This window comes from Egretta garzetta, unplaced genomic scaffold, assembly GCF_000687185.1.
Source record: "Egretta garzetta isolate BGI_Z169 unplaced genomic scaffold, ASM68718v1 scaffold188, whole genome shotgun sequence".
NCBI classification, from domain to species: domain Eukaryota; kingdom Metazoa; phylum Chordata; class Aves; order Pelecaniformes; family Ardeidae; genus Egretta; species Egretta garzetta.
The window spans coordinates 4,500,886-4,528,455 of NW_009260622.1; the positions used below are offsets into that span (position 1 = coordinate 4,500,886).

Genomic DNA, 27,570 nt, shown 5'->3' on the forward strand with positions numbered 1-27,570 from the left:
CGGGCAGGGGAGAAGCGCCCTGCCCCTCCGCCGCCGGGGCCGGGGGGGCGGCGAGGCCTCTGTGACTCCAGCCGGGCGCTGCCCGGTACCGGGGGTGGCTGGGTCGCCGGGTGGGCGTGCTGCCCCTCGGGGGGCCTCGACGGGCTGGAGAAACGCGCAGGGGAACCCCGCGGGGTTTATCGCAGGGAGGTGCGAAGTCCTGCCCCTGAGGGGGAGCAACCCCAGGTGCCGCGCACCGGGGAGAGCAGCTCAGCAGAGCTGAGGGGACCCTGGGGTCCTGCGGGCAACAGGGCGAGCGAGAGCCCTCGATGAGCCCTGGCAGCAAAGGTCACCCCCATCGCGGGCGGCGCGAGGCAGAGTGTTGCTGCTGGGCCGAGGGAGGTGATCCTTCGCCTCAGCACTGCGAAGGCCGTATCGGCGGCCATCTGTGGGCTTCTCAGCGCCAGGAAGCCATGGACTTGCTGAAGCAGGTCCGCAGAGTGAAGGGCCGTGAAGCTGACCGAGAGATTGGAGCATGCGACATGCAAGGGGAGGCTGAGGGAGCTGGGACTGGGCAGCCTAGAGAAGAGGAGTCTCAGAAGGACCTTTTTGATGTATATAAATGCCTGATGGGGGGGGGGGGTGTAGAGAAGATGGAGCCAGACTCTTCTTGGTAGTGCCTCCTGACAGTACAAGAGGCAATGAGCACAAGCTGAAACATGAGAAAGCCGACTTAAACATGAGAAAAGCCTTTTCTGTGTGGGAGTGATCAGGTTCTGGAATAAGAAGTCGAGCAGGTTGTGGGGTCTCCAACCCGACTGAACGAGGACCTGAGCAGCCCGCTGTCATTGACCCTGTGGTAAGCGGGGTGTTGGACTTAGAAGGTCTCCAGAGGTCGCTCCAGCCTCCCCTGTGCTCTGTGTCCTCTGTGATTGCGCCCTTGGGCTTCGGGCGGTTACATATCCTCCCATTTGCTTATCGGAAAGGAGAGCTTGGTGGGTCTGAGTTTGGTAACTTTTTTTAAATTGACCACTGTGTTGTGGTATGCTGTGGTTTGCAAAGCTGTTCCAGAGTCAAGATTAATTTAGCAAACAGCTTCTTAATCATTTGAATATTATAGCAGTATGTGTGTATATACAGTATATATATAGTAATATATTGACAGTTGTGTATTAGAAAAGTAACCTAGAAAATGCTGTGAAAGAAAATCAGTGGGTGATGAGTAGCAATATCTCTTAACTTCGTTGATTTGTCAAGATCCAGGTATTCAAGTCCCTGGGTCTTAATTCCTTATTTGTCCTGGAGAGTGAATAGTTATTGGAATCATTGTTAATCACTCTTAAGAGTGGATCAATTTGCTTTAAAACTTGCTTGGCAGCTTTGAGTAGGGACTAGCTGGTTTTAAACAGTGGAAAAAGTGGGAAAAGCCCAAACAAACAAATCCTACAGAACAGGAGAATCCTTCTCTTTGCTCTCAGACTTTCCCGGTTGACTCTGCAGCTGGAGGTGATACCTTCTGTTGTTGAGATGAGGTTTTGTTTCTAGTACACTTGCATGATTCAGCGTTTTTGGTTGTCACTAGTTTTATGTTAACCTGCATCAGGAATAAACCAAGTTTCAGTTATTGAGGTAAATTCAGATCTGAAGCGAGTGGCACACCTCATCAGCAGGCAAGGCTGAATGTTTCTACAACTGATGTTAGTCAAGGGAAGTTCTGTTACATGTCTGACTGGCTGGCTTAAAATCCATGGCCATACTTCTGAGAAAGGTATCAAAGATATATCTGAACTGTTGCACAGAAAAAGAAGAAAATTCCCAAGATTTTGCTGCGTATTTTTCATATATGTTTTTTTCCTTCTTTATCTTCTTTTAAAATTTTGAGTACTTATTTACATTAGTTTTTTTAGGAGACACATTTCATTTGAAGGAATTTCTGAGTGTGTACTGTTAGTTAATATTTTGATTGTTTTCACAAAAAAATTAGTCTTTTGATCTATGCTGTTACCTATGATTCTTCCTTGTAAGGAACATACTTATTTTGGTTGTACTGTGATACATTAGGCAGAAGTGTAATCTTCCAGTTAATTTTAACTTGTGTCATCTAGGCACGGAAGGTCCTGGCGTCAGTGTTTCAGAGGAGAGACAGAGTCCTGCTGAGAGTAGTGGCATAACTGTCATCTATAATCCTTATGCTTCCCTTTCTATTGAACAGCAAAGACAAAAGCTGCCTGTTTTTAAGGTACAGAAGTTCTTTTTGGTATATTAAATCTGTTGCATGATGTCTGGCTCCTATGTCTTTTTTTGAAAGAGCAGTATAGAATCACTTTACAACCTAAACCAATAATTGTATGACCTTGTTCTCTTTATTTGTTGGAATTGATTGTCCTGTTTGACAACTATTACTGACAGTTTTCCAGGCTTTGTATTTTTATGTTCATTACTATATGTTGTGCATGTCATTTGTGGATTTTAAAGAACTGTTTAGCTTTTGGCAGTAAACTCCATGTAAAATGAATTTACCGTGTCTGTTAGATATGTAAATAATTTTAATTATTTTCTTATTTTTGCACACATCTGTTTTTCATACTTAAATGTCATCTTTCAGCTAAGAAATCACATACTTTATCTCGTGGAGAACTATCAAACTCTGGTGATTGTTGGGGAAACAGGTTGTGGGAAATCAACGCAGATTCCACAAGTAAGTGTCCGTTTAACTTGGTAAAAATCAGGTATTCCTTCAGGGGATTTTACATGAATGCTAAACTAGCAACCCAGAACTACACTGTGAGAATGGAATTCACCTGTGCTCATGTATATGACCAAAAAGGGAAATGATAAGGCTTCATATTAGGTAGCAGGAGCCAGTATATCTGAAATATAAAACCTTCTTCCACTACAGCAAAGGACCACACACAACAAATAAGTTTATGCTAGTACAAATAGTAGTCACTGTGCTATAATAGGTGTTTATTACTCTATCAGAATAATGTTTAAAATTTTGTTGAGAATACATTTTTAAGAACGAAAAAAGGTACTTGGACATTTTTGGAATATTGTATAGTTTTATGGTTTTGTAAAATTTTTTCTTTTGTGACAGGAATGGAAAAAGTCTGAGAAGGTTTCAAAGTTTGTTCTTGATTTTAACTTAAAAACATGCAGACTAATGGTGAAGGTTATCTGCTTCAGTGTGAGTGCAGGATGTGTGCTGTTTAGCTTTTTTTCTTAAAGGGGTTATAAAATAATGGAAAGAGGAGAAAAAAATGAAGTAGTTCAAAAATACTGGAGACCCAAAGGACAGCTCTTAGACCCTTTTTGAAACCTTGTGTGCTTAGGAAGTAGATATTGTACTATATCAGTTTTAATGGTGAGATTAATAATGCACAAAATCTCTAAGTAACTGATTTCCATAAAGTCATGCATCAAGTAGTGTCAGAACCAGAAAAAGCACATAATGTGGAGAGCTAACACCTTGCTGTAATCACAGCATGACCAATTCATTTCTTATCCTCAATATTTGTTTGCAGTACCTAGCAGAAGCCGGCTGGACAGCCGAAGGAAGAGTTGTCGGAGTGACGCAGCCTCGTCGGGTTGCTGCTGTTTCGGTGAGTTTTTCCACAGCCATGTTTTCCCAGTTTGTTGTCATTATAACCTCCAGTTTTGCTGAATAGCAGGAATCACAACTGCATGAGCTCCTGAATGAATAGATGTTTCTGCTTATCTTCCTCACAGAATTGCTGGTACTATATGCTGAATTCAACCTGATTAGTGGGTCTTGACAAAGATTCCAAGTCCAGAATTGCAGATGTAGAAGCTTTGAAATAAAATTGAGTAGTATCAGCAGAACTGTGTACGGAAGTTAGGGCTGCGCAGGGTTGAGCTGTGATTGACTCTGGACTAGAACTGTGCTTGTGTGACCCTTAGCTTCTTTCACAAAATAAAGTAGTGCTGTAAGTCTGTGTGTAGTAACATAGCCAGTGGAAGAAGGAAGAGGCTGTGTACCTCTTTCTGGCAACTCATAGCTAGTTTTCTCAAACGTTTTTTCTGTGGCTTTTTTTTTTTTTTTATGGTTGTGGTTTTTTTTTTATTTGTTTCCCTTTGCAAGAGTGTTGGGGAAAAGAAGAAACAGTTTTAATCTTTTCGTATACATAGTATGTCTAGGAAAGCATAGCATCAGCTGGATGTATGGGAGGAAGAAGAGGAGATGCTGAGGGCAACAACTTGTACTCTTTGGTTATGGTCTGCACAGAAAGCATCAGCGCTCTTTGTCTTCATAACTGCTGCCAGATACTGACTTGGTGGGCTGAAGTTTCTGATGCAACATTCTTTTCATATAGAAAACTGAGGTGCCATTTTGTAACCCTCATTTTGCCTGTTCTTTATAATGTATTAAACTGTACCTGCAACAAATCAGCTTATGCCTCTGGTAAAAATGTAGTAGACTGAGCAGCTGTGCAACCTGCTGTTTCATCTCATCCAGTATTCTTTGACCAGATCCAGCATGGTTAAGGAAACAGTCCCTAGCAGTGATCTGCATCTTGTGCTTTGGGCAGTCTGCCTGCAGTGTCCTCCCTTTTCTCCTTCATAGGACATCCAGCTGACAATGCACAGTTCTACAGGAGATGCTGTGTATACTGCAGTGATTTCTCATTACAAACTTACTTCTCTTCCCTTTGATGTCTTAACACGTTATTTTTAAGCCTGAAATAAAAAGATTGCTCCTTTAGGGCTTAGTATATAGACACAGTAGGATTTTTCTTCAAGAATGTTGCTGCAAACTGCCTGGACTGTATGGCTTGTTGCAGGGACATGAGAGATAATAGTTGACAATTTATTGCTTTGTCTTGAACTGAAAGTAATCTTTTGTTTTAATAGGTGTTCTTATCTGCTTTCCCATCTAGAGTATGGGAGTTGTCAGAAGTAAAGATAGGGAGTTGCAGAGGCATAAGGCATAGTTTAGAAATTCCTGAACTTCTGCTTGCATTACCCAGACTGACTATTATCCTGACTGCTTGGGCTGAAAGTGATGGAGTGATAAGATTGAAATCATGAATTCACTGCCTGTCAGCATGGTTTAGAATGTCACTCAAATGACTGAAAGTAGCTTGCTCTTGGAATTCTACTAGAACTAATGTATGTATTTTGGAGTTTTATTGTGCCTTTAGCTATTAAATGTCTCTGTAACTTGTGGAAACCATGGCCTGATAATACCTAATATTCTGTAGAGTAAGCCTGAATAGCTTGAGATTTTTAACTAAAGGAGCTATTGGCTTAAAACTGGTCCAGGGTAGTAGTGTTCCAAAAATTGTTGCTTCTTGTAGTTATTCTGCCAGTTTCTGTTTTCTGGATAGAAGATTCTGTGTTAATGAAACGTACAGTGGCATCTTTATTTTTTAAAAAAATGGAGTAAGTTCAGGGACACATCAGCTTAACTGGTAACTTTTTTCTGTGTGCCATATACCTGTAGTCCTTCCTTTTTTGCATGCCAATGATGTTCTTAAATTGCACTCCCACAATTGCTGGTAGGTGGTTCTTCCCCCCAGCATTGTGACTGGTTGAGTGGCTGCCTTTGTAGGTCTGTCAGAGTACTTATCACAGAAACGTACCTCTGTAGCTTCCCTGAGTAGAAGCAGCATGAAACAGATTTATTAAGTTACACTAAAACATTTTAAAACTATTTACAACTTGTATGTTCAGCACGCACTGTTATGTTGAACAGAATTTTGTGTTTGAATGAGAACAAGTAATCCTAGCTCTGTTCCTGTTTTAATGCCAATTCTCTATGGACAAAATAATGATACGATGAAAAAGTGTGCCGTGAGCTGTCTCTTGTTTATAAGAATTTCTTTTCTCAGGTTGCAGGCCGAGTTGCTGATGAAAGAGGTGCAGTGCTGGGGCATGAAGTTGGATATTGTATTCGGTTTGATGACTGCACAGATCCACAAGCTACAAGAATTAAGGTGAAACATGAACAGTGTGTGGTTACTCTGAAAGGGTTAGCTGAAACTCTTCAGGTACCTGTGCAAAATTAGTGAGAACCTTGTGATGCTCAGTAAAGAGAATAGATAGCATTTCAATTTTCCAGGTGGGTACCCCAAAAGTGTGCTTGAAATGTCTGTGGCTATCCAGACCTTAATAAAACCAGTACATGTTCTATTCTGCTAGTTTGGCGGGCACCATTTTAAAATTAAAGGAGATTTTCAAGGTAGGTATGGCCAGATACTGGTACAGTGCTAGTGTGACCTGATACGTCATGCGAAGTCATAGTGAAAAGCTGCAGTGAATCACAGCTGAAGTATCCTCACCACCCTAAAAATAGGGTTTGATTGAAAGTGCAGATAAAACATAAGATGAGTAGGCTAACTAAGAGTATTTTGATGTGGATTAAATAGCAACTTTGCAGCTGTTCTTTAGTGCTGTGAGCGATATTAATGTTGCTTGTGTTGGTACAGACAAGAGTTTGCTTTAGTTATGCTGAAATAGCAATGATGATGAATGAGACAATTTACTTGATTTTTTTTCTGAGACTAGTAGCCCTTTTAAAGTGAAAGAAGTGTAGATGTTTGTTCATTAAATGCAGCTGAAATTTTTTTTTTTTTTTTAATGTGATGATTAATCATTTTGAGTTGGAAATTCAGAGGTTTTTACTTTGCACACCAGTTCTTGCCTAGTTCAAGGAGTCCAGGTCAAACTACTGTTTGATGGCTACATAAAGCTCGTGGGTTTCCACTGGCTAGTAGGAAGAGAGTATTAAATTAAAATGTTCATTTTGTTGAAATATTGTTTGTGTTTTGATCAGAAATGTGTGATAGATATTAAGTAGCCTACTCTGAGAGGGTCAAGTCTGGATTGACACACAGCATGTTATTGGTAGAGCAGATTTAGCCATGTTGCAGACAAGAGTGAAGAAATTTCTATTGCCATGTTCCAGTGCTGCCAATCTGTTTTTTTTTTTTTCAATACAAAAAGAACTAATTTAAAAATCAATACTGATTAAAAAACAATCACTCTGCTTATCTCTGGGCTAGCACTCAGAAATACGTGTTTGGCTTCCATAGCTGAAAATAGATCTATTTAATAGATGATTAGAAAATTAAAGGCAAGAAAAAAATTAGTCAAAAGCTTAGGAAGTCATCTTTAAAAATCACATGGGTAATCAAGGCTACCTTTTAGGGTGTTTTTTACATTTTTCTTTGCATTTGCTTTTAGTTTCTAACTGATGGTATGCTCGTGAGGGAGATGATGGCTGATCCTTTATTAACAAGATACAGGTAAGGAAAAATGGAATGAGTGCTTGCTGAAGTGTAATTTGGTAAGCAACTGCATTTTTTTTTTTTTTTTTTTTTTTTTTTTTAGACCAAGGTGTGGTTATTATAAGTTAAATACCAAAAGATATGAAAACTATTTTAGGAGTTTGACTTCTTTATGTTGTAAAGACTGTTAGAAAATCAATTGATCATTGCAACCCCAAACCTGGCAGGATTTGGTGCTATGGTTTTGGAACAAAAGGTAAATGGGCCTCATGGAGTCTGAATCGTTTCATTTACTAGTGTTAACTTTTTCTTTTTATTTGATTAGCATTGTAAAGAAAATCGTCAACAAATGCAGGCTATTCTGGTATCTAGAAAACCTACAGAGTACAGTTAAGATAGACCTTTTTCTTTCAACCCATTTCCAAAAGCTAATTGAATAAAGAACAGTATGTATGTACCATGTGATGTTTTCTATGTTTTTGTCCCCACTTCATTGGTGTGCTTTTTTTTAACTTCCACAGTTTTCTAAGTGGATGTAAACAGTAATGGTCCAGCAGCAGATGTCAAATAATGGTATTTCTAGACGCCAGGAAGATACTGATTCTAGTGTCAATCAAACCGTTTCTGAAATCTTATCTTTCTGCTTTGTTCACAGTGTGCTTATGCTGGATGAAGCCCATGAAAGGACTCTTTATACAGATATTGCCATTGGGTTACTAAAAAAGGTTAATTTTTTTAATGTTCTCTATACCTGTTTTCATTTTCATCCTTTTCATTAAACTTCTGATCCTGATGGCTGATTAGTGAACCCATTTGAGAGAGGGTGATTTCTAGTTCCTTGTTTATCCTGCAGCTTATTGTACATACCCAACTATTTACTTTAGATATCTGACACTCAGGATCATTTATTTCCTCCCCCAATGCTGAAATTTCTCAATTAGCAAAAAGGTAGTCTTCATTCTGCTGCTGCTGATCATATGAAGTGATCTGATAGGGGGTTATTGCTGACTTTCAACCTATGAAAGATCTGCCTCCCACCAGAAATTAAGAGTAAGCTGTAATGATTACAGATTAAATGCCCTTAAAATGAATATATAAAACTCCAAACAGTCATCAGGTTGTTAGGCTATGGGGTGATACAGGTGCTTCAGTTTATCAGCTGTCTTGTAGTATCAAAGTATTTTTAAAGTTATGGGTAATCTGGATGCTCTAAAACTTGGTTCTAGCCTATATCTCAGAAAATAGTTTTTACTCTGGATGTTCTTGGTCTCTATCCTAGGTTCAAAAGAAGCGTGGGGATCTCCGACTGATTGTGGCTTCAGCCACCTTGGATGCAGAGGTATAGCTCACAGATTTGGTTTGAAATGAAGTGACCTTAGGTGGCAGCTCCACTTCTATTTATATACAGCTCATCCTCTGTGCTGCTTGCTTCTTGTGAAGCATTACTGCTGTTCGAGTGGTGAAGAAGAGTGAAAGGAGTGCAGGAAAAAAATCTGCTGTAGTTAGGTTGCTGTGCTTGGTTTTCATTTTGTATTAGCAAGCTTTTTTGGAAGTGAATTTAAATATGAATCTGCTTTTCATATGTTTATGCCTTTTTTCCTCCTATTGGTATTGTGTAAAAAGATGTTCTCTTGGCTTAATCTATTCTAGTAAGAGACATTGGTTTAGCTCTGTGTTCCTGAGTAAAAATAAGTGACAAATGAGTAGATTTATTTTCAGTGAGATCTCACTAGTTCCCTGATTGACTTGTGGCCTGTGGAAACGTATGTAACATAATAAAAAATGCAGTTAATTTAATTTTGAGTAGGAGCAGAAGAAACACTCTCCTGGATGAGAGCAGTGTTTCATTCAGTCTGGTGTTCTGTCTGTAGCAGCAGCAGCAATAGGAGATGCTGTTTAGGGAGGGCATATGAGCCCATCCACCTGCTGTGGGTCTGTTCTCTTTGAGCTGCATCAGCATCTGCAGTGTTTGTATGTGTTTATGGACCTGCTGTTTGTTAATTTGTCTTTGAATATGCTTGATGAAGCTGTAAGTCTTCAGGACATCATGTGAGAGCAATTTTCAGAAGTTTGCCACCTGCTATATAATGAAGTACTTTATTTAATTTCTTTTAAACCTGCTAGTTTCATCAAGGACCTCCTAGTTCTAGTAGTGTGGGATTTAATTTAAAAAAAACCCAACAAAACAAAAAAACATTAAAAAAAAACCCAAACCAGTTTTATTTATCTGTCATCTTTGATTCTGTAAACCTCAGCTGCGTGTCTTCTCAACCTTCTGCTCCCCAAGCAGAGCCCCAGTCTGTTCAGCTTCTCCTCATGAGGCAGCTGCTCCATCTCCTTTATCATGTTCATTGCTTTTCTCTGTACTTTTCCTAACTCCGCTGTGTCCTTCATGAGACGTGGTGGTGAGAGCTTGTATGTAGCACTGAAGATGTAGGTGTGCTGAGATTTCCTCTAGTGACAAATGTGATATGCCATAAATCTTGATAATATGCTGTGCTTCGGCAGTACTTCCACTACTGCGTATTCTGTACATTATATTGGATAACATTATGATACTTTGCCTTTGCAAAATTTTAACTGTCAGAAATTACACATTTCAAATAACTTATTTTTACATTAACTGCAAGCTAATGGGAACAAAATTATTAGTATGACACATTTATTTAAATAGAGAAAGCTTATGGTATCTTGGATTATTTGGGTTCTGAACGTTCATTCTTTTGCTATTATGTATCTAAAATACTTCATGGCAATAAATCTAAATTTATGATGGTGTCTTGCATAAATCAAAAACTTACATAAATCAGCCTACTTCTGCTTTTACAAAGTGAGATCTTGGTGTTCAGTAAGATCTGTAAAATTTGCTTACTCATCCGAAAATGGATGAGAATATGCAAGCCCAGCCCAAAACTTCTAGAACCAATCACTTCTAAGTTCCTAGCTTTCACTTTGCTACTGTTACAGATCCAATGGAAAGCTTATATATCTGCTTTTTCCAACTATATCAACTGATCTAATTAATTGTACCTCTCTTCTCAAAGTAATAAACGTGGCAGACAGTGTATTTGTGCTAAATTCCTGAACCCTGGACAGAATAGAAGGCAACAAAATAAAACTTTAAAATTCTTAAATTGGCACTGTCAAATTTATGGGGGAAAAAACAAAAACAAACCAACCCACATCGAAGCAGTAGTAACTTAACCTCTTCATGTCTTTAAGTTTCTCCCTCAGTTCTTTGAAGTATCAAACTGAAAGTGTTTGCTTTTATTTTAATGTAGAAATTCAGGGATTTCTTTAATCAAAATGATACCGGTGACCCCAGCAAAGATACCAGTGTGATCCTTACTGTCGCGGGGAGAACGTTTCCAGTGGACATCTTTTACATACAAAGGTGTGTTCCTGTTTGATCTTGTCAGTGGTGATTAGGAGAGTGTGCAGCTGTGGCATCATTTTGTTAGGTTAGAGCTCAGAAATTCCCAGACCAATGGTAAAGGACATGTAATGTTCCATTTGGGAAACATTTGGATATTGCTTATAGGAGCAGACATGTTTTTAAGTTTACTGTGGTGTAAAGGAAACAAGTTAATTGCTGAAGGCTGTTTCCCAAGGATGCATCATGACTCGAGTGTGATATGGCTGATGTATGGTGTCCAAAAGCTACCTCTCTATTTGTTCCTTATGGAAGTGAGGAGCCTGTACCTATTTTTCTGCTGATGTCTCTGCTATTTTCTTTCCCTGTAGTCCCGTTCCAGACTATATAAAATCAACTGTGGAAACTGCAATGAAAATTCACCAGATGGAGAATGATGGTGATATACTGGCATTTTTAACTGGCCAGGTATAGACATAAGCAATTTTTTTTGCTTTACAGAGCTGTATTGTGGGCTTTCCGAAGCTGCCTCGGTCTTCTGCTTTCTTTAGCTTGTGCTTCCTTTAATCTCATTAAAGATGACAAATATTTCTGCATTGATGGGAGCAGAATTAAGCCAGTCTGAAAGATTTTAGAAAATACAATTATGGTCTGGATCTATCAAAGCTAGTGATGGATGATAGTTTTTCTCATTTAATGCTGTATGCTTTTGGCCTTGTTGACAAGTGGAACAGTATGTGGGGTTTTTTGGTGCTAGTCACACCTACAAAGTTTGCAGTGAGTCATCATTAATAGTTAAGGCAAATGGAATTTACATTTGTTAGGCTTAACATGTGAAGTCTTTTACAGAAAAACAAATTACTGTAAGACAAAAATTTACGAGTCTCTTCTGCTCTATTTATACCTGTCAGCTCACTTTGCAGCTGAGAACAGTAAATGGAAAGTAGGTTATAATTCTTCCAGTGAGGAGCTACCTTGAAGAGCTTCAGTAACATCTTGCATATTTTCAGAATATATTCCTCATCCCCATTTTTGATTTGACTTTGAAAGGGTGAATTGGGTATCTGACAAGGCAGTGTCTGAACACTTTGTGGCCTGTGTTTAAGAGCGAGATGCCACAGTTATCTCTAAGATTAAATGTGGAGTTGAGCAATAAGTATTATTACTGTTGCTGTGTCATTCATAATGAAGACCCACAGCGTTCTGCACAGTCAAAATAAATTGGCCTCCCATTTTGCTCTCATAAGTTGAGATATAGGGGAAAACATGCCTGCTTCCTCCTGAACTTTGTTCAGTCCTTCCCTGGTGATTTTTCTCAGGTGTTTTTGACATTGTCTCAAATAACAATGAACATAAGTATTTACATATATATTTATTATGAATAGCAATTTATTTAAGAATATTACAAAACTAAGGGAGCTAGTCAAAAGAGCCTGGAGTTTGAACAAATAAAATTATATTGGGATTATTTTGGTGCATTTTTTGCATATAAGTGACAGCTATGTGATATGAAAGGGAAACCTCTCTCATTCGGCTCCCTGCCTTGCTCTGGCTCTAGGAGGAAGTGGAGACTGTTGTTTCTATGCTCATAGAACAGGCTCGGGCCCTTTCTCGCACTGGAATGAAGAAGCACCTCCGTGTTCTCCCCATGTATGCTGGGCTGCCTTCCCCTGAGCAAATGAAAGTGTTTGAGAGAGTTTCTCACAGCGTCAGGAAGGTAAGGCTGTTATGTATGTCTCAATTTCTACCACCCAGAAGGGTGTCTGCATTGCACAGATTGTATGTATCAGGTTCACATCATGAGACTATTGCAAATGCTTACTGAGGGAGATTTCTGCATCTCCTAACACTGCCTGGCAGTTTTTAGACTATAAAACAAGAACATGTTGTCTGGCTTTCCTTTTCATCTTCAGTCTTAGACATGTCAGTTCTAACTCTCCTGTCTGTCTCATCAAATTATCAATTTTTAAAAGTCTTCATACAGCCTTGTGTTTGTCTATGTCCAGTTGCAGCTCCTTACCCACTCTGTCACTAATTTTTCCATTACTGTAATGGAAAACAGCCATAAATACTTAGACCACAAAAAGAAACAAAACCAGGTAAAAGTAGAGGACTTCACAGTGTAAGTGCTGTATTTTCACCTGAGAAACAAGTTAAAACTTGCTTGGTTTTAGTAGAAAAAAACTTTGACTTCTGCAAGTCTTGTTCGGATATTTAATGTTACAGAACTATGTAATTGGTCATGATTAGTGCTTTCTGCCTAGGCAGAGCCTGTGTTGGGGCTGAGATAAACTGACAGCATTGCACAGGGGTGACTTGTTATAATTCTTTTGCCTGCTGGAGTCTAACAACTAAGATTGTTTGTCTGGTATTGGAGAACATTGAGTGTAAATACTTTTCTCTTGAGGATATGCCATTAGTCAATTAACTTCCAAGATTTAATTTTTTAATTTCAGGTGAAATAAGGATTAAATTTCCCTCTGTCATCTGGGAACAATTATTTTTGAGTATTTTGGGACGTATATATAAGTGTATCTCTGCAGGAATACTGAACATGGAAAGCTTAATCATCTCTGTTCCCCTCCTATTCCCTGCCTCCAGTGTTAGAAGTAACAGCTCAACATAACTGAGAAGCAGAAAGAAAATATTTTTAGTTTGCTACAGAAGAACACTTGATTTAATCAGTTAATGTTTTTCTTCGTAAACACTGACAATATTTTTCTCTGCAAACACTGCAAAGTTTTGTTTTTTTTTTTTTTTTTTTTATGAAGAGAGAATAAATTTGAATGAGAAAGTGGTTGTGAAGCTGTAAAAACTGGGCTTATTTCGAGCTGACAGCTCCTTCTGCTGCATGTACTGTATCCTTTTGTGCTCTAGAGTGTGTTTACTGGAGCCGTCACATCTGAGATCTTTCACGTGGCTTGTATTGGCATCCTGGTGCACTGATGCTGGGGCTTGATAGTGTAATTAAGATTGGGGAGTTCACACAGTATCCTCATTGCGTCTGTATCTGTAGGTGATAGTAGCCACCAACGTTGCTGAGACCTCCATCACAGTTCACGGAATTGCGTTTGTAATTGATTGTGGTTTTGTGAAGCTTCGGGCCTATAACCCCAAAACAGCCATTGAATGCCTTGTGGTGGTACCAGTATCTAAAGCTTCAGCTAATCAGAGAGCAGGATAGGGAAGGTGAACTTGCTGGTGTGACTTCCATTTTAGTTTACAGTGGTTTTAGTGTTAGATTAAGGGAAACAAAACTGTTTTTTTCTTTCAGTGAGAGATAGACATTTCCCTTCGTTATTCCTCTGGCTTGTTTAGAGATACATTGTTCGTATGTGCTAAGCATTGGAAACTGAATCTCTTTATGAATCAGAAACACAAATTGAGCAGGGTAGGTACTATGAGATTGTTAGCAATTGCAAGCCTGTAATGTTAATGCAACTCATAGAGTGGTGAGTCTACTAAGAAGTTTATTTTTTTAATGATTTTGGTTTCTGAGCAGTTGCTTCAATTTATAATACCCACCTATATGCTCTCTTCTGTGACTAAAGTCTCCTTTAGGCTGTGCGTCTAATAAAGGACTCCGGAAATCCTTCAGAAAACTGAGGGAAAACTTCTTTTTGTGGCTCCTTTTACATAGCAATAGGTGCCAACCCCAAATACATCTTGTGAATCAATGATTCTGGCACTGTACAAAAATTACTGTTACAAATAAATCTGTTGGCCACCTAGCAGTGTTCAGAAAGCTGCAATCTGTGTCGGTTATTGGCTGTTTAACAAGAAAAGGCTTTGCAGTTGAGCACTGCCATTGCTTATGTGCCTCAGGTTCCCTCTAATTTTACCGGAGCTTTGAGACTTAGAGAGATCAAGCATATCTTTTAAAATGTGTGTGCGCTTGCCAGCAGTTGCCGTGTTAAACAAAGGCATGATTTATTCTCTAAACTTTTGTGACCAGTGAAGAATCAAGGGTGAATGTCTGATGAACAATATACCAAGCTTACATAGCTTTTTGAGTATTTCACTGGAGAAACCATGACTACACCTGTTATTTTTGTGTGCCCAAGAGCTGGCCTAATGGGTGCGTTAAGAAACATTAAGAAAAGTCCCCCTTAAAGTGCACTGAATGGACAAAGGTAGAGAAAAGTATTTTTCTAGACTTAGACTTTATAGTGATTGTGCTTTATAAAAGGCATTGCTAAATAAATTGGTTTTCAATCCTTAGTCGTTATTTTAAATATACTTCTTAAAAACTCATTTAGTTTGAATAATTACTAAAAATAGTATTTTTATACAGAAAGCATGCTGGTTTTGAACTTTTCCTTGTCCCTTCTTTAGAAAAAATGTTTTTTTGTAGTATTGCACACTACCTGTTGTTTTCTGATTAAAAATATTAAACAGAAGAGAAATAAAGCATTTCTGTGAAGAACTTAACCACATTTCAAATAGAAATGTAGGTGGGTCAACTACAGAATCAGAAATGTAGCCAAACTCATTGAATTTTCTATTTAAAGTATCTTAAAATATAGTAATTGGAGAAAGATAATCTTTGACTTAAAGTTCTTTTAACACCTGTTAAGTATTCATACTCAATAATTTTAACTTGATATGGGTACGATTCTATCATGTTGACTGCATACAGTAGGAGTTGAAACTCTGTCCCAAATTGATTTATTTTCTCCCACAACAGAAGAGGACTTTGAGAAGCTGCCCAAGTCCACTGTTCCTGAGATGCAACGCAGTAACCTTGCGCCTGTCATTTTGCAGCTGAAGGCTTTAGGAATTGACAATGTGCTCAGGTTCCCCTTTCTTTCGGTGAGTCCTAGGCTGTAAAGTCTGTCATCTTTCCTTAGTGTGAAGAAAGATCACTAGAGGACTTGTTGACAACCCACAGAACCATTAATCAGTAGCCATTGCCCTGTTAATTTGGAAAGCATAACTCGCAGTCTGCTATCGGGCAGCAAAGTATGTTTTTGGGAATCAACTAGTGCAAGTAATGTGTGTGACAACTGGGAAACAATGACTGTTTGTATTCTAGAGTTTGCTGTTAGCAGTATTGAGAAGTTGAGAAAGGCCTAGAAAGACAAACTCTGAGATTCTGCAGAACTGGAACTGTAGTCCCTTTGCACTGAATTTATGAAGGAAAAGGGAAAAAAAAATGGTATCTATAGAACTAAACCTGTGCTTGTCTGTCTTGTTAAAAAGAGCAGTACCAATTTTTAGATTTGTCTGTAAAGTTTCTAGCTACTCTTGTATTGATGTGAGAAACTAACATGGTAGCATTAGAAGAGAAAGTTAAGTAACTGTTCTGATCACCGCTGGCATCACTGTTGGACAAAGCAAGTATGCCTTTTCTAGCTCGGATCTTGAGAGCATCACAGTGATGATGCTGAGCCTGTTGAGATGGTTTTGACTGGGAGCACTGGTGGTCAGCTGAAGGGAAGAGTCCGAGAGCTCTTTCTTCATTTTGCGTAAGTAGAAAGGTAGATAGTTAGAACTTAAGAATTTTGCAAAAGAGGAAGATCTAAGAATTTTTGTGACAACTCATGTGTTCTGTGATGATAACTTTAAACAATGCGCATTTTTTCTTCACAGCCACCTCCTGCACAGTCAATGGTGCAAGCTTTAGAATTGCTGTATGCTTTAGGAGGTGAGAATATTATGCTTTGCTTAATTTATAGTTATGTTACAGGAGTTGTGAGAAAAAAAAAAGTTAATTTGGACTTGGTGATTGGATCGATGTTAATCAAACTTGCATTTGAGAACTGTGCTTTGAGAAAGAGAAAACACAGCCTTGACTGGTGGAAGCTTTTTGTTGGTGTGTTAAAGTGTACCTCAGTCTCCTCTGAATTTACTTTCTTTTCCTCTGGTTATTTCAGACAGGTAAGCAAGCAAAAGGCAGCCATAACTTTTTGGGAGGAACCAGAAATCTGTTGCATAGAGTATAAACTAGAATTTAACTGTTTAGATTGGGCAAATGCGTATTTTATAGCTATCTTGTGTGTATTTCCTTGCACCTTCATGGGAGGAACCAGCTATTTGTCCTTGCTAGGAACAGGGTGAGGGTGTTGGCTTGATTCTCTTGGGCAGATCCTCTGTTTGTGTTCTTCAGTCCTTATGGAGTGGTATGAAGATAAAAACAGAGTTTGGACGCTAATTAGACCAGTACATGAGCTAGACACTAAATTTACCTGCATCCGATTAGATAAGTTGTTAGATACTCAAGCTCTTAGTGTGCTGATCTTTTGTTTTGTGTTACTGTGCCAGTGATGGAAACATGTAGCACTTGCAAGTATAAACAAAAATGTTGGAAGTAAAGGTTTGACATCTCTTTCACGATCAGACTGATTGCAATAACCTAGAATTTAGCAGGCTTAACATAATTGTTGCTTTGTTTATTCCTTGGTCAGACTTTAAAAAGCATAGTGCATCTATTTTAAATTTTTCTGTTTGCTTGTTACATTCATTATCTGATCTTAGTGTGTGTGCAGGAGCTCTGCCTAAACAATGTAAGTAAAATCTGATGCTTGAGTTTGGGAGAGGCCAGTCACTGGATGCTAGAATTAAACCCGATAGAGAGTGTGCTTCCCTATGGCTTAGCAAAGCAAGTGTCACATGTTAGTTTTCAGACCTTGTCATTGATACTATTTTGAAGGTATGACTTACAAAAGTTATTAAGAGCTAATCTATTCTTTATAATGTAAAAAATTAGTTCTAGTCTGTGTCTCTGCTCTGAACGTAGTGTGTCTTATGGCTAAAAGGCTACACCTTAAGCAGCGTAGTGCTATTGATGTTAGTGGTGTTGGTCCTGCAGCTGCGACAAAAGTTCAAACCTGTAGAAAGTCAAACTGTTCTGTCTCTATTAGCTGTGAATACATGATGCAATCGCTAAAAAAAACCCCATATCATTCCTAAAGGCAGCACATTTCCTCCTGGATGAATTGGAACTATGTTTCTTACACTTGGTGCCTGTGTTTCAGTGCACAGCCTGCTTGCTTCTCGTGCTTCTAAATGCATAGGAGCTTGTTTGCATGCAGCTCGCAAAGAGAGGCTGCTCTAGTTAAAACTAGTATGGAACTTTCTGGTTGTGGACAAATTAACAGATCTGCACAAACTTCTAATGAAAAGAAGAAAAAGCTGGTCTAACAGACCCTGAGACCATAATTCAAAGAACTTTTCTACTATTTAGCTACTTAATAGAATATATTTTTTTATTATGTTCTCTGAATTACTAATCACAGCTTGTTCTTAAATTCAGTAGAGACTTTGAACAATGGTCTTAGTCATATGGTTTAGTTTTAAGTAGGCCTGTGAGGAGCAGGGGGTTGGACTCGATCCTTAGGGGTGGGTCCCTTCCAACTTGAGATATTCTATGATTCTAAATGTGTTAGTTTTGGTTTTATTCATTATGCCACTGTTGGATACCTATAACACTCAAATCACACTGTAGTAATATTTTTATACACAGTTTTCAATTCCTTTTTGTTGTGGTGAGTGGAATGTATGCTGTCTGATTTTGTTTATAGGAAGAACTGTTATGTTGTTGGTGTTTTTGACAGCTATTTAATCTTTTTGAAAGAAACAAACTTAAACAAAACAGAAACTTGACACAAGAACAAGTAATCAAAATGAAACTCTGTTTAACTCAGCGTTTGTAGTTAATTCAAAGTTAACAATATTTGCTCCATAATATAAACATGAGGAATAGGTAGTGTAAAGGAGATTGTGTAAGTTTTGGAAGCTTCCAGAGGTTTGTGGCTGTTTTTACATCACTTGCAAATGCTGTGTTGTAACTTGTGGCAGTCTCCTCTCTTCTTATTCTCATGGAGCTGTAACTCTGCTTGGCTGCGATTTTGCTCTGCGCTGATTCAGTTCCATCTTGCAAAGGAGGGTTTCACTTAAGGCACATGGTTCTTGGCAACCTTTTCAAACTTGGAACAAGGACCTTCACAGTGGTTCAGAAGCATGTTGCAAGGATGAATTCACAGCCAAAGGCACCTTAGGGAAATGGGGAGCAAAGGTCAATAAACTCACTGATTAGCTGTTTGATGTTTTGGTGAAAGTGTTATGTTCATGGTAGCTTCACAGAAAAGTACAGAGCTGTTACTCTCTTGGCTGCCCAGCTTTTGTAGCACAGCAGAGAATTGCTGATGATGGTGTTTAAGATGGAAAGAAATGTGTGTGCAAGTGTGTGTGATATATGGATCCACTCTTTTTTTGCCGAAGTTTAAGGCTTTAGGTGGTTTATTATAGAGATTTTATAGACGTTCCAGAGGTGAAGCTACCCAAGTGTTTACAGGTGCAGTAAGGATCAAATTTCTCTTATGCAAGTATGAACATGTATTTCATCATTTGCATTGTAATAGTATGCAAGTGTGTAGTTTAGGGTCAGGACCCTATTGTGCCAATGCGGTGCCAACAGAGCAGAGCAGACGCTCTTAAGGTTGAGATAGTTCTGTTGAATAAACACAGCGCTGTTTTTAGACAGATTATGTGATGCAAACTGATTGCATCACAAGTATCTCTTCTCAGCCTTCTCCTTTGATGCCCCTTTGAAAGTCTGAGTTGTCAGTTGGAGTTTGTTTTTAAGCATAATTTAGGAGGTAAATAAGCAGGTAAAAAGTGGCTTTATTTTTAGCTTTATTTCAGATCCAAGATTTTCTTGCAGATTTGTTTGTAAGTCGCCACCTATCAGAAACAACCATTCTACCTAGGATTAAAAACGTGTTTTAATCCCTCGGCCCATAACATACTAGTGGTTGTTACTTGAAACTTTTTAGTGCCGCAGTACTTGAATAATCTCTCCTGAGCATGTTCAATAAAAATCTTTGCAGTATCTTTTTCTAAGATCTCCAACTTCATATATATATATATATATATACACACAGTGATTGCTTCCAAGATTATTTTAAGGAAACTTTTCCCTATTCCAAACCAGTATCCATTGCAGGCCTTTTGTGTATATTCAGGCTTACTGCTACAAAGACATCTGTGCATAAGCTGTATATATATCCATGCAAAAATTGCATTGAGATTTGTAGGATTCAGCAGAAGCCAAAGGATTTTGGCTTGATGCACCTGTAGAAAGTGAAAAGGATGGTAATTTCTTCTTTTTCCTACTTAGGAATGCAGTTTTCTTTCTGTAGATGAAAGACAGCATATTCTAAGCTATTAATTGTGGTAGCACTTAAAATTCTTGTATTGCACTGGTCAAATGAAAGCTGTCATACCTTAGTTTTTGCAGTTTCCGTGACTTTGTGTTTAAATATATTACTTCATTGTTTCAGATAAGCTGCCTTTTGTACCTCTTTCTGGGGAAAATACTGTGACATTATGTGAAATGCCTGTTAGGTTTTGTTGAACAGTGTAGGGGTGTGGTGGGTGAATTACTACATTATCATAAATGAGAAGATAGCATATCAAATAATAAAGGAATGTAAACACTTGATAGCGGTATCTGCGGTTTTAAATATGCTGACATGAGTTATAGGAGATCTCATTCCTTGACTTGATTTGTGGTTTTGCTTTTCTTTGTGAAACGCAGCTGAATTACAACTGTTGTTTTTTTGCCACCACACAGTTTGACAAATAATATGTTTATATAATGCATGGGCCACAGTTGTGTTTCCTTGCTCCACTCTGCTGTGGTTATTTATGCAATCTGTAGTACTCCAAAGTCCTATTATTGGGCTCTTGTTAGTCCCTCTTCGTGTAGCTTTTCTCTTGCGCTCTGCCTCTTTGCTGTACCTCATACAACTTGGCTTACTTGCAGTTTTCTCATTCAGTTCTCGCTCTTTGCTGACTTTCTTAGCGAGCTCTTTTCTCCATATTGTTTCCTGTGTCTGTATTCTTTTTTCAAGTCTATTTTCTATGTTCTCTTGCAAAGGAAATGCTTTTCCATTTAAATTGTTCCCTGAAATTCCAGCATAGTGCTCTCGATTAGCATATGCCCTGGTTGTTTGCATGGGTAAACCTTACTGCAGGTGTTTGACTGTAGGAAGCATACAACTAAAATGGTAAAAGTGCAGGGTTGCTCGGTGATAACTGGGAATCGAAAAGCAAGTGGTCATGCCTACCTCCTGCACCATCTCCAGTAAAAAGGTTACAGCTGGAACATGGCTGACAGTTGAGTTATTGATGTGTGAGGCAGACTAAACTGTAGAGGATCTTCATCAGCTCTACATCTCTAGTTTAGACTGTATTGAAGTTAAATAATTTTTCTCCTTGACCTAAGCTAATGTGATGCAGCAAAATGACACCCTACTCTCTTTTTAATTCTTATTATGACTCCTGCTTCCCGTCACCATGAACAGAAAAGTACTTAAAAAGGAGATGCATGAGTCTAACAGCTAATAGACACTCTGGCCATTGCATTGGCTTTGACTGCAGGTTTTCTAAATCGCTGGCGGTAGCAATGGAACTTGGTCAAAATGAAGAAACTTGTGTGTTCAAGTATGTTAAAAAACCAAAAAAATAATACCAGTGACCCGTAGGAAAGTAGATGGATATTAAGGAGCACCTTTAAACTTAGTTTAATATACATCAGCAATTCTTAGGCATATTTGCTATATTTTAGCTCTTGATACTGCTTTTCAGTACACATTAAATTCCTAAACAAGACTTTCTGTGCTACTTCTGCATGTATCACAGCTACTTTTATTAATGTGCTGTAGGCTTGGATATGCACTGCCGTTTAACAGAGCCTCTTGGAATGAGAATAGCAGAATTTCCTTTGAATCCTATGTTTGCAAAGATGCTTCTGGAATCAGGTAGGAGAAAAAAAATCAGTTGTTTTTTTCACAGTCCTGTGCTGAGTAGAGGATATTGCCTCTAGTGATTATAGTGTAGTATTAGACATTTGCTCAGCTTGAAACAAACTGTATACTTCATCTTAATAAGGTGTTTAGTGAAAAGAATTGGTTAAACTCATGGACCTCTCAAATAATAAGTCTAACACATTTAAGACGCTAATTAATAAGTCTAACACATTTGCCTTAAGTTTTGCTTTAAAAACATTTGCTGTTATACTAAAAAAAAAAAAATCCAGGAGTTCAGGTATTTTGGTTTCATATGCTATAAAAATATACTCTGCTTCTTTTCCTCTTTATTCTGTATGGGGATAAGTTGAATGGAAGAAGTCTTTCCTTTACTGAATTTCTGCACTTACTCCCCAGGAAATTTTGGCTGCTCCCAGGAGATTTTGACAATTGCTGCCATGATGCAGATTCAAAACATATTTGTGATCCCTCCAAATCAAAAAGCTCAGGCTGTAAGTTCCATTGTGCCTCATTTTCTTTTTGTTAGTTCCACATTTCTGGATTTCTGCCAAGTATGTTATTGATAGCCATTACAGACAGCAGGTTTGTATGAAAATGAAACAGTACCTATTGGTTATAGGTAAAAGAAGAAACTGAGTAACAGGGGGAACCTTGGAGTCCTTTACCAGTGTTAAAAGTTTCCTTCTGAGAACCAGAAACATACAGGGTTTTAAACCAGTATTGGTCAGCATAAGGGTTTGTGGGGGGAAAAAAAAGGAAACAAAAAAATCAAACCTCCCCAAACACTACCTCCTTTCAGGAGGAACAAAAAAAAAAAGTATTGGGATGTAGGAAATTCTTAATAGGTAGCAGGAGCCTAATTTTAATGCATTCCTCTAGGATTTTGGGGGCTCCTGAATATAGGTGGGCTAGTAAAATATTGCTGTTGTCTAGAGGAACTACCCTATATGGTAAGAGTTTTGATAGTTACCAGGAAGTACACAGATGATGGGAACTGAGCGTATTGGGCATGATTTTTGCAAAAATCAATGCCTATAAAAAAAATACATTTCTTCTTCTCCAGGCCAGGCAACACAGAAAGTTTGCTGTGGAAGAAGGTGATCATCTCACTATGCTTAATGTTTATGAAGCCTTTGTCAAAGTAAGTCAGTTCAAGTGTATGTGGAATTGCAGGAATGGGAAGAACTTGAGGTCTTCAGTTCTGATTCTGGAAGTTCTGGATATTGCATCCTCAAAGCTGAGGACTTAGACAATTGTGAAAGTGTACACAAGTGTGTACACAAATGAGTGACTTTACACAATTTTGATTTAGTAGCAGTTTAGAATTTCTTTGTGCCTTTACAGCAAATCATAGGATTGGGATATTTTAATAGAACTCAATTGTCAGCCGATTAACAAAATGATTCGACAGAATTAATGAAAACAGCGACTTAGTTAAAGGTTTGAAGACGACAAGGTTCACTCCATTACTGCATGGATGAAGTACACAAAGGGAAACTAAGTTACACTTGAGTTAAAATGATTCACGGAGAGACCATGAATGCAGAGAATAAGAAGGACCCTCCCCTTGAGTTCAGAGTAGACCCCCTTGCTTTCTAAACTTCTTTGCAGAGAGGAGTCTAGCTGCGGCTAGGTCCAATCTTAGTCTCAGACTTGGTCAATGGTTTATGTGATTAAGGGGAATAAGCATGGAAGTCTTATGGGTAGACAACTGTATTTTCAAGGAGACTGGGATTTTTGAAAGGGCCAGGGAAAAACAGATATCTAAATTCCAAATGAAATTCATATTCTCTCATCTTTTCTATAGATGTATCTGAGTTTTACTGATGATAAACAGCATCTAAGTCTAGCAGTCTTTTTTTTTTTAAATTGCCTCTTTTTTTAAAATATCATCTTTTTTCATTGACCTTATGTGTTTACCCTCAGTTTTAACACCAGTCTTAATGCTTCTCTAAGCTGAAGTTTTACTTAATGGTTTTGAAGTGCTATACCTATTTGGGAGAAGTATGGTATCAAGCACTTCTGTAATACTATATTTGCAGCAGTGTTGAGTTGAGGCAGTATAACCACTCAAGTGTTTAAAAGATGACTTCCTTCTCCCCAACCCCAAAGCAATCAGTCGGGCACCAACTGAATTTTGCCGTTTAAATTTTATATCTGCCTAATTCACTTAGAAACAGCTAAATGCAGAGGCTTTTGGAGTAGGTGCTGGCTTCTGGAGAAATAGTTCTTTGCATAGAAAAGACCGGTAAACAGTTTACAAAGAAGGTTGTTTACATTTCAAGATTGAAAACACACTTGCTTATTATATGATGTGTTTGTGAGAATGGAATGACTGATGCTATTCTCTTTCACCACATATGAAGAAATGAAGCACATCTGTTTGAAAATACCCCATGGAATTTGTTCTGCTGCTATTTAGATGTTATTTGAAACATGTTTTGTAGTTACTGGTGTTATATACCCTTGTTAGCTACTATGTAAACAGGTAATTTTCAGGGAAAACTACAATAGATATGTTGTAGGAGGCAGAAGAAAACAGAACAAGACTATGGGATCCAAAAGGGATTGGTTTTTCTTTTGCTCATGATATTTCACTGTAATTTTTTCTATTCTTCTCACCATACAGCACAGCAAGAGCTCTCAGTGGTGTCAGGAACACTTTCTGAACTACAAAGGGCTTGTTAGAGCTTCTGTTGTACGAGAACAGCTGAAAAAGCTTCTTGTCCGCTTTAAAGTGCCAAAGAAGTCCAGTGAAGGTGAAAATTTTTCTTAAAGTGTTGTCCAGTACATATCAAAGGTAGTCTCCAATTTGCCAGTCTACTTCCTGCTTTTCTTGTCACCTTTGAAGTGTTTTCTCCCTGGCCTAAAAATAATGTTGATTAACCCCAAATTTTTTTCCTAAAAATGACTGTAGAAGAGCATTTTAGCCCATTTTTACAATTGATTACAATTAATGTTTAGTCCAGTCTTCATTAGTTAAGTTTTCCAGCAGGAGATTATCACCATTGACTATATATTTAATGGACTGATTTACCAAGAGCCATAAATAGGTCACCCCATTCCCTCTCTTGACTTTTCAAAAAGCCGTTTTTCTGGTATGTTCAAAATGATGTACAGTCATTGGGATCTGATTTCTAGCAGTGGTGCATTGGCGTGGGTGCCATGTCTAGTTCTCACCACTGAACTGCTCTGCAAAATCAGACTTCAATGCTTAGCTGTCACACAAGGTTGCTCTAAGGACTGTGAAACTCTCTTCATGGAGACACAAGTGGTAGCTGTAGTTTTTTATGTAGTAATTTTGATTTGCTGTGAAATTGAAGTCAAAAGAGATTGCAGGGTTTGTCTGCCTTCAAGCCTTTGCTCTTAAAGCCTGATGCAGTGTGAAAAGTTGTTTGAGGTGATTAAGTGGTATTTTAGGGATTTTTGCCATTCCATTGACTCATTTTACATAAAAATTCTTTTCTTCAGGTGATCCAGATCCTGTTTTGAGATGCATAGTTTCTGGATTCTTTGCTAACGCAGCTAAATTCCATTCTACTGGAGCTTACAGGTAAATGTGTATAGCTTCATTACAACTGTTGCTTAGTTTAAAAGCTGCTTTGACTGGATATGTCTATGTATAATCAACAAAGAGATGCTTCTCTAAACACCTGCAATAAGAAACACGTAGTATTTGATTTACTAAATATTTGAAGTTTTGTATCTTCAAACTGCTTCAATGTTTATCTCTTCTCTTTGGAAAATATAAATAATTAGAGTTATTGATAGTGGGAAGCTGTTACTAATAATAATTAGCTTGTGTTAATACAAGCAAGTACAGTGTCTCTGTTGTAGCACTTCCGGTGCACTGAATAAAAGCCTGAAACGTTACTTTTTCATTTAATATATATAGAACTCTTTTAGGAGATTGAACTTTGGCCAAGATTTAAGCCTGGTTTCGTCTGAAAGCCCGTTCATTAAATGCAAATGTTTTTAATTTGCTCTGGCTCTTTTATTGTTGCCTTTTATTAAACATTCTTACTGGGGATGAAAGGAACCAAATGTTAAGCAATAAATAGATGCACAGTCTGAAATAGTGTCTTGTTTCAAGGACTATCCGTGATGACCATGAACTTCATATCCACCCCACTTCAGTGTTGTATGCAGAGAAACCTCCACGCTGGTAAGTTAAAGCTGCTTTCACTTGCTTTGTGGTCTTTACAAGACATTCTCAGCATCCGTAGATCTTCATGAATGACTTTTCTCCATCAGTGGGGGAATAGATGTAGAAGGTCGTGGTTCCTGCAGAGAGAACTCAATTGGTATTTCCTTTGCATCTTTTTGTAAGCAGTATCTGAATAAATCAGGGTAATAGAGAGACATTTAACTGTCAAAAAAACATGCAAAAGTTGGAAAGCAGAGTCAGGTGACCCTTTCTTAATAGGCACCAAATTTTGCACTGCAAATTTATCTCTGAGTTGTCTCTGTCCTAGATAGAAGTAGGATTAATATACTTCTGTTAAACCTAGTAAGTAATGCCCTGTCCAATAGGTGCTGCAGTAATTGGGGGATGGCATACATGTCAAATGCTTGATGCAGAAAGTTTGAGAGAAGTTATGGCTGCCTAGCAGACTGAGGAAAGAAGTGGTCTTACTTTCATATTAGCTGGGATATTACAATTCCATTTGTGTGTCAAAGATCCTAAAATAACAATTAGAAATGTTTCTAACTACCAGGTCAGCATGATCAGCCTGAAGTGTTTGGACTCTTCTCCTTCTTTGCCTGTTACTGAGTCTTTGAGGGATAAACTTGGCCACTATCATCTGTTTGTTATCTTTGAATTTGGGCTCCTACACCTGTTGTGTAGGATTTGCAGAAGTGTAACTGATTGGAACTTAGCCATCAATTACACTGGCTCACAAAATAAAAATTAGTCCAGCTCTCTTACAGGAGAGTGACAGACAGTAAGAAGAATAAATTGAGAAGAATTTAATCCGGAAAGAAAGTCTAGTGATAGGGGAGTATTGGAAGAATTCTTTGGTCCAGCACACACCTCCTCCAGGGCTCAGCTTTTAGATGATGAGCCCTCAGCATGGTACTTCCATCTCAGCCTTGGGCACTTCCAGACATATAGAAAAGCAGAACTGTAGACAGCTAGCTGGAAGCCTTAACCAGCAAAACCTTAAGACTGCTCTTTGCTTCACAGCCTGTTTGCTGTTGGTGGCAGCAGTATTGCTGGAGTGTTCGGCAATACTGATTCTTGGCTTAAATCTCTTTTTGGATCCCTGTGTTGCAGAACAGGCACAGAGCTGTCTTCCAAGACCAAGTGGTATTGCCACCACCAGCCTAAAGACACTGCTGGCACATGGCATCCTATAAGACAGGAGTTTAACTTCCTTAGCAACCTGAGTGTTGTGTGACAATTGACTTACTGCACACCAGGCCACGGATCTGCTTGTTGGACAACAGCGTCACTGCTACTGCTGCCTGGGCATCCATTCTGTATGAGGCCTATGCTGAGGGCTTCAGTTCTCTGTCTGTTACAGGTGTATATAAAACGTGTACTTATTCTTGTTTGTTTTCCTCAGATTTCTCTTCAGTTGTATTACTTGGTATGGCTCGGGCTGCATTTGGCAGAGAAGAGAATTTTGGACTCTTTCCTCTTTGATTTTGAGAGCAAAATACCAATTAATGAGAGAACACAAACGTTGTGGGTTTACAGCTCTCTTGTGTATAGAAGGCAGATAATGACTTATGGTTTTGGTGACTAACCCTTCAGTTCGTGGGTTTGTGCTTCCTTGGCTTTCCTTACTGAAGGGTAACTTCAGAAATAGGCTGCTCATGCTGGCAACGTGTTTGTGCTGGCAGCAGGGATTGAGTCCACGTGGCTGTCTGTTTCTAAATCTCTTATCAGGAGATGTTCTGGCAGTAGTTAAAGCTGATTTATTCCTCTAATCCGTATCTTGCTTGTCTGCAGAAAGACACCAGGGATAGTCATCCTGTGATTTGTGCCCTACTTGTTATGGGCCCAGGGATTTGGTGCTTTTGACTTCCTTCCTCATGATATCACAGAGTAACTCATCTTCTCTTTTCCAAAGCATCTGTTATGAGTCCCCCTTGGCCCCATTATAAGAAATATTCTTTCTTTTATACCTTGCATCCATATGTCCTGGTAGCACGTGAAGGCATTTTTAATGGCAGTCTAAATGTT

General features: G+C 38.5%; 1 protein-coding gene across 1 annotated transcript in view; it reads left to right on the top strand.

Moving 5' to 3' along the window:
* The first annotated feature begins 308 nt into the window (after nt 1-308).
* DHX35 (DEAH-box helicase 35) overlaps nt 309-27,570 on the top strand; it is a 32,079-nt gene continuing 4,817 nt past the window's right edge. Inside the window, exons 1-22 of the mRNA XM_035900846.1 lie at nt 309-593; nt 818-974; nt 2,085-2,218; nt 2,585-2,677; nt 3,504-3,581; nt 5,832-5,936; nt 7,186-7,247; nt 7,885-7,954; nt 8,509-8,568; nt 10,511-10,623; nt 10,974-11,070; nt 12,161-12,319; nt 13,619-13,777; nt 14,051-14,054; nt 15,290-15,414; nt 16,195-16,249; nt 21,273-21,368; nt 21,774-21,868; nt 22,441-22,518; nt 24,007-24,136; nt 24,849-24,930; nt 25,471-25,542. Of these exons, the coding sequence (XP_035756739.1) occupies nt 309-593; nt 818-974; nt 2,085-2,218; nt 2,585-2,677; nt 3,504-3,581; nt 5,832-5,936; nt 7,186-7,247; nt 7,885-7,954; nt 8,509-8,568; nt 10,511-10,623; nt 10,974-11,070; nt 12,161-12,319; nt 13,619-13,777; nt 14,051-14,054; nt 15,290-15,414; nt 16,195-16,249; nt 21,273-21,368; nt 21,774-21,868; nt 22,441-22,518; nt 24,007-24,136; nt 24,849-24,930; nt 25,471-25,542 (2,309 nt within the window). The remainder of the gene's footprint in view (nt 594-817; nt 975-2,084; nt 2,219-2,584; nt 2,678-3,503; nt 3,582-5,831; nt 5,937-7,185; nt 7,248-7,884; nt 7,955-8,508; nt 8,569-10,510; nt 10,624-10,973; nt 11,071-12,160; nt 12,320-13,618; nt 13,778-14,050; nt 14,055-15,289; nt 15,415-16,194; nt 16,250-21,272; nt 21,369-21,773; nt 21,869-22,440; nt 22,519-24,006; nt 24,137-24,848; nt 24,931-25,470; nt 25,543-27,570) is intronic.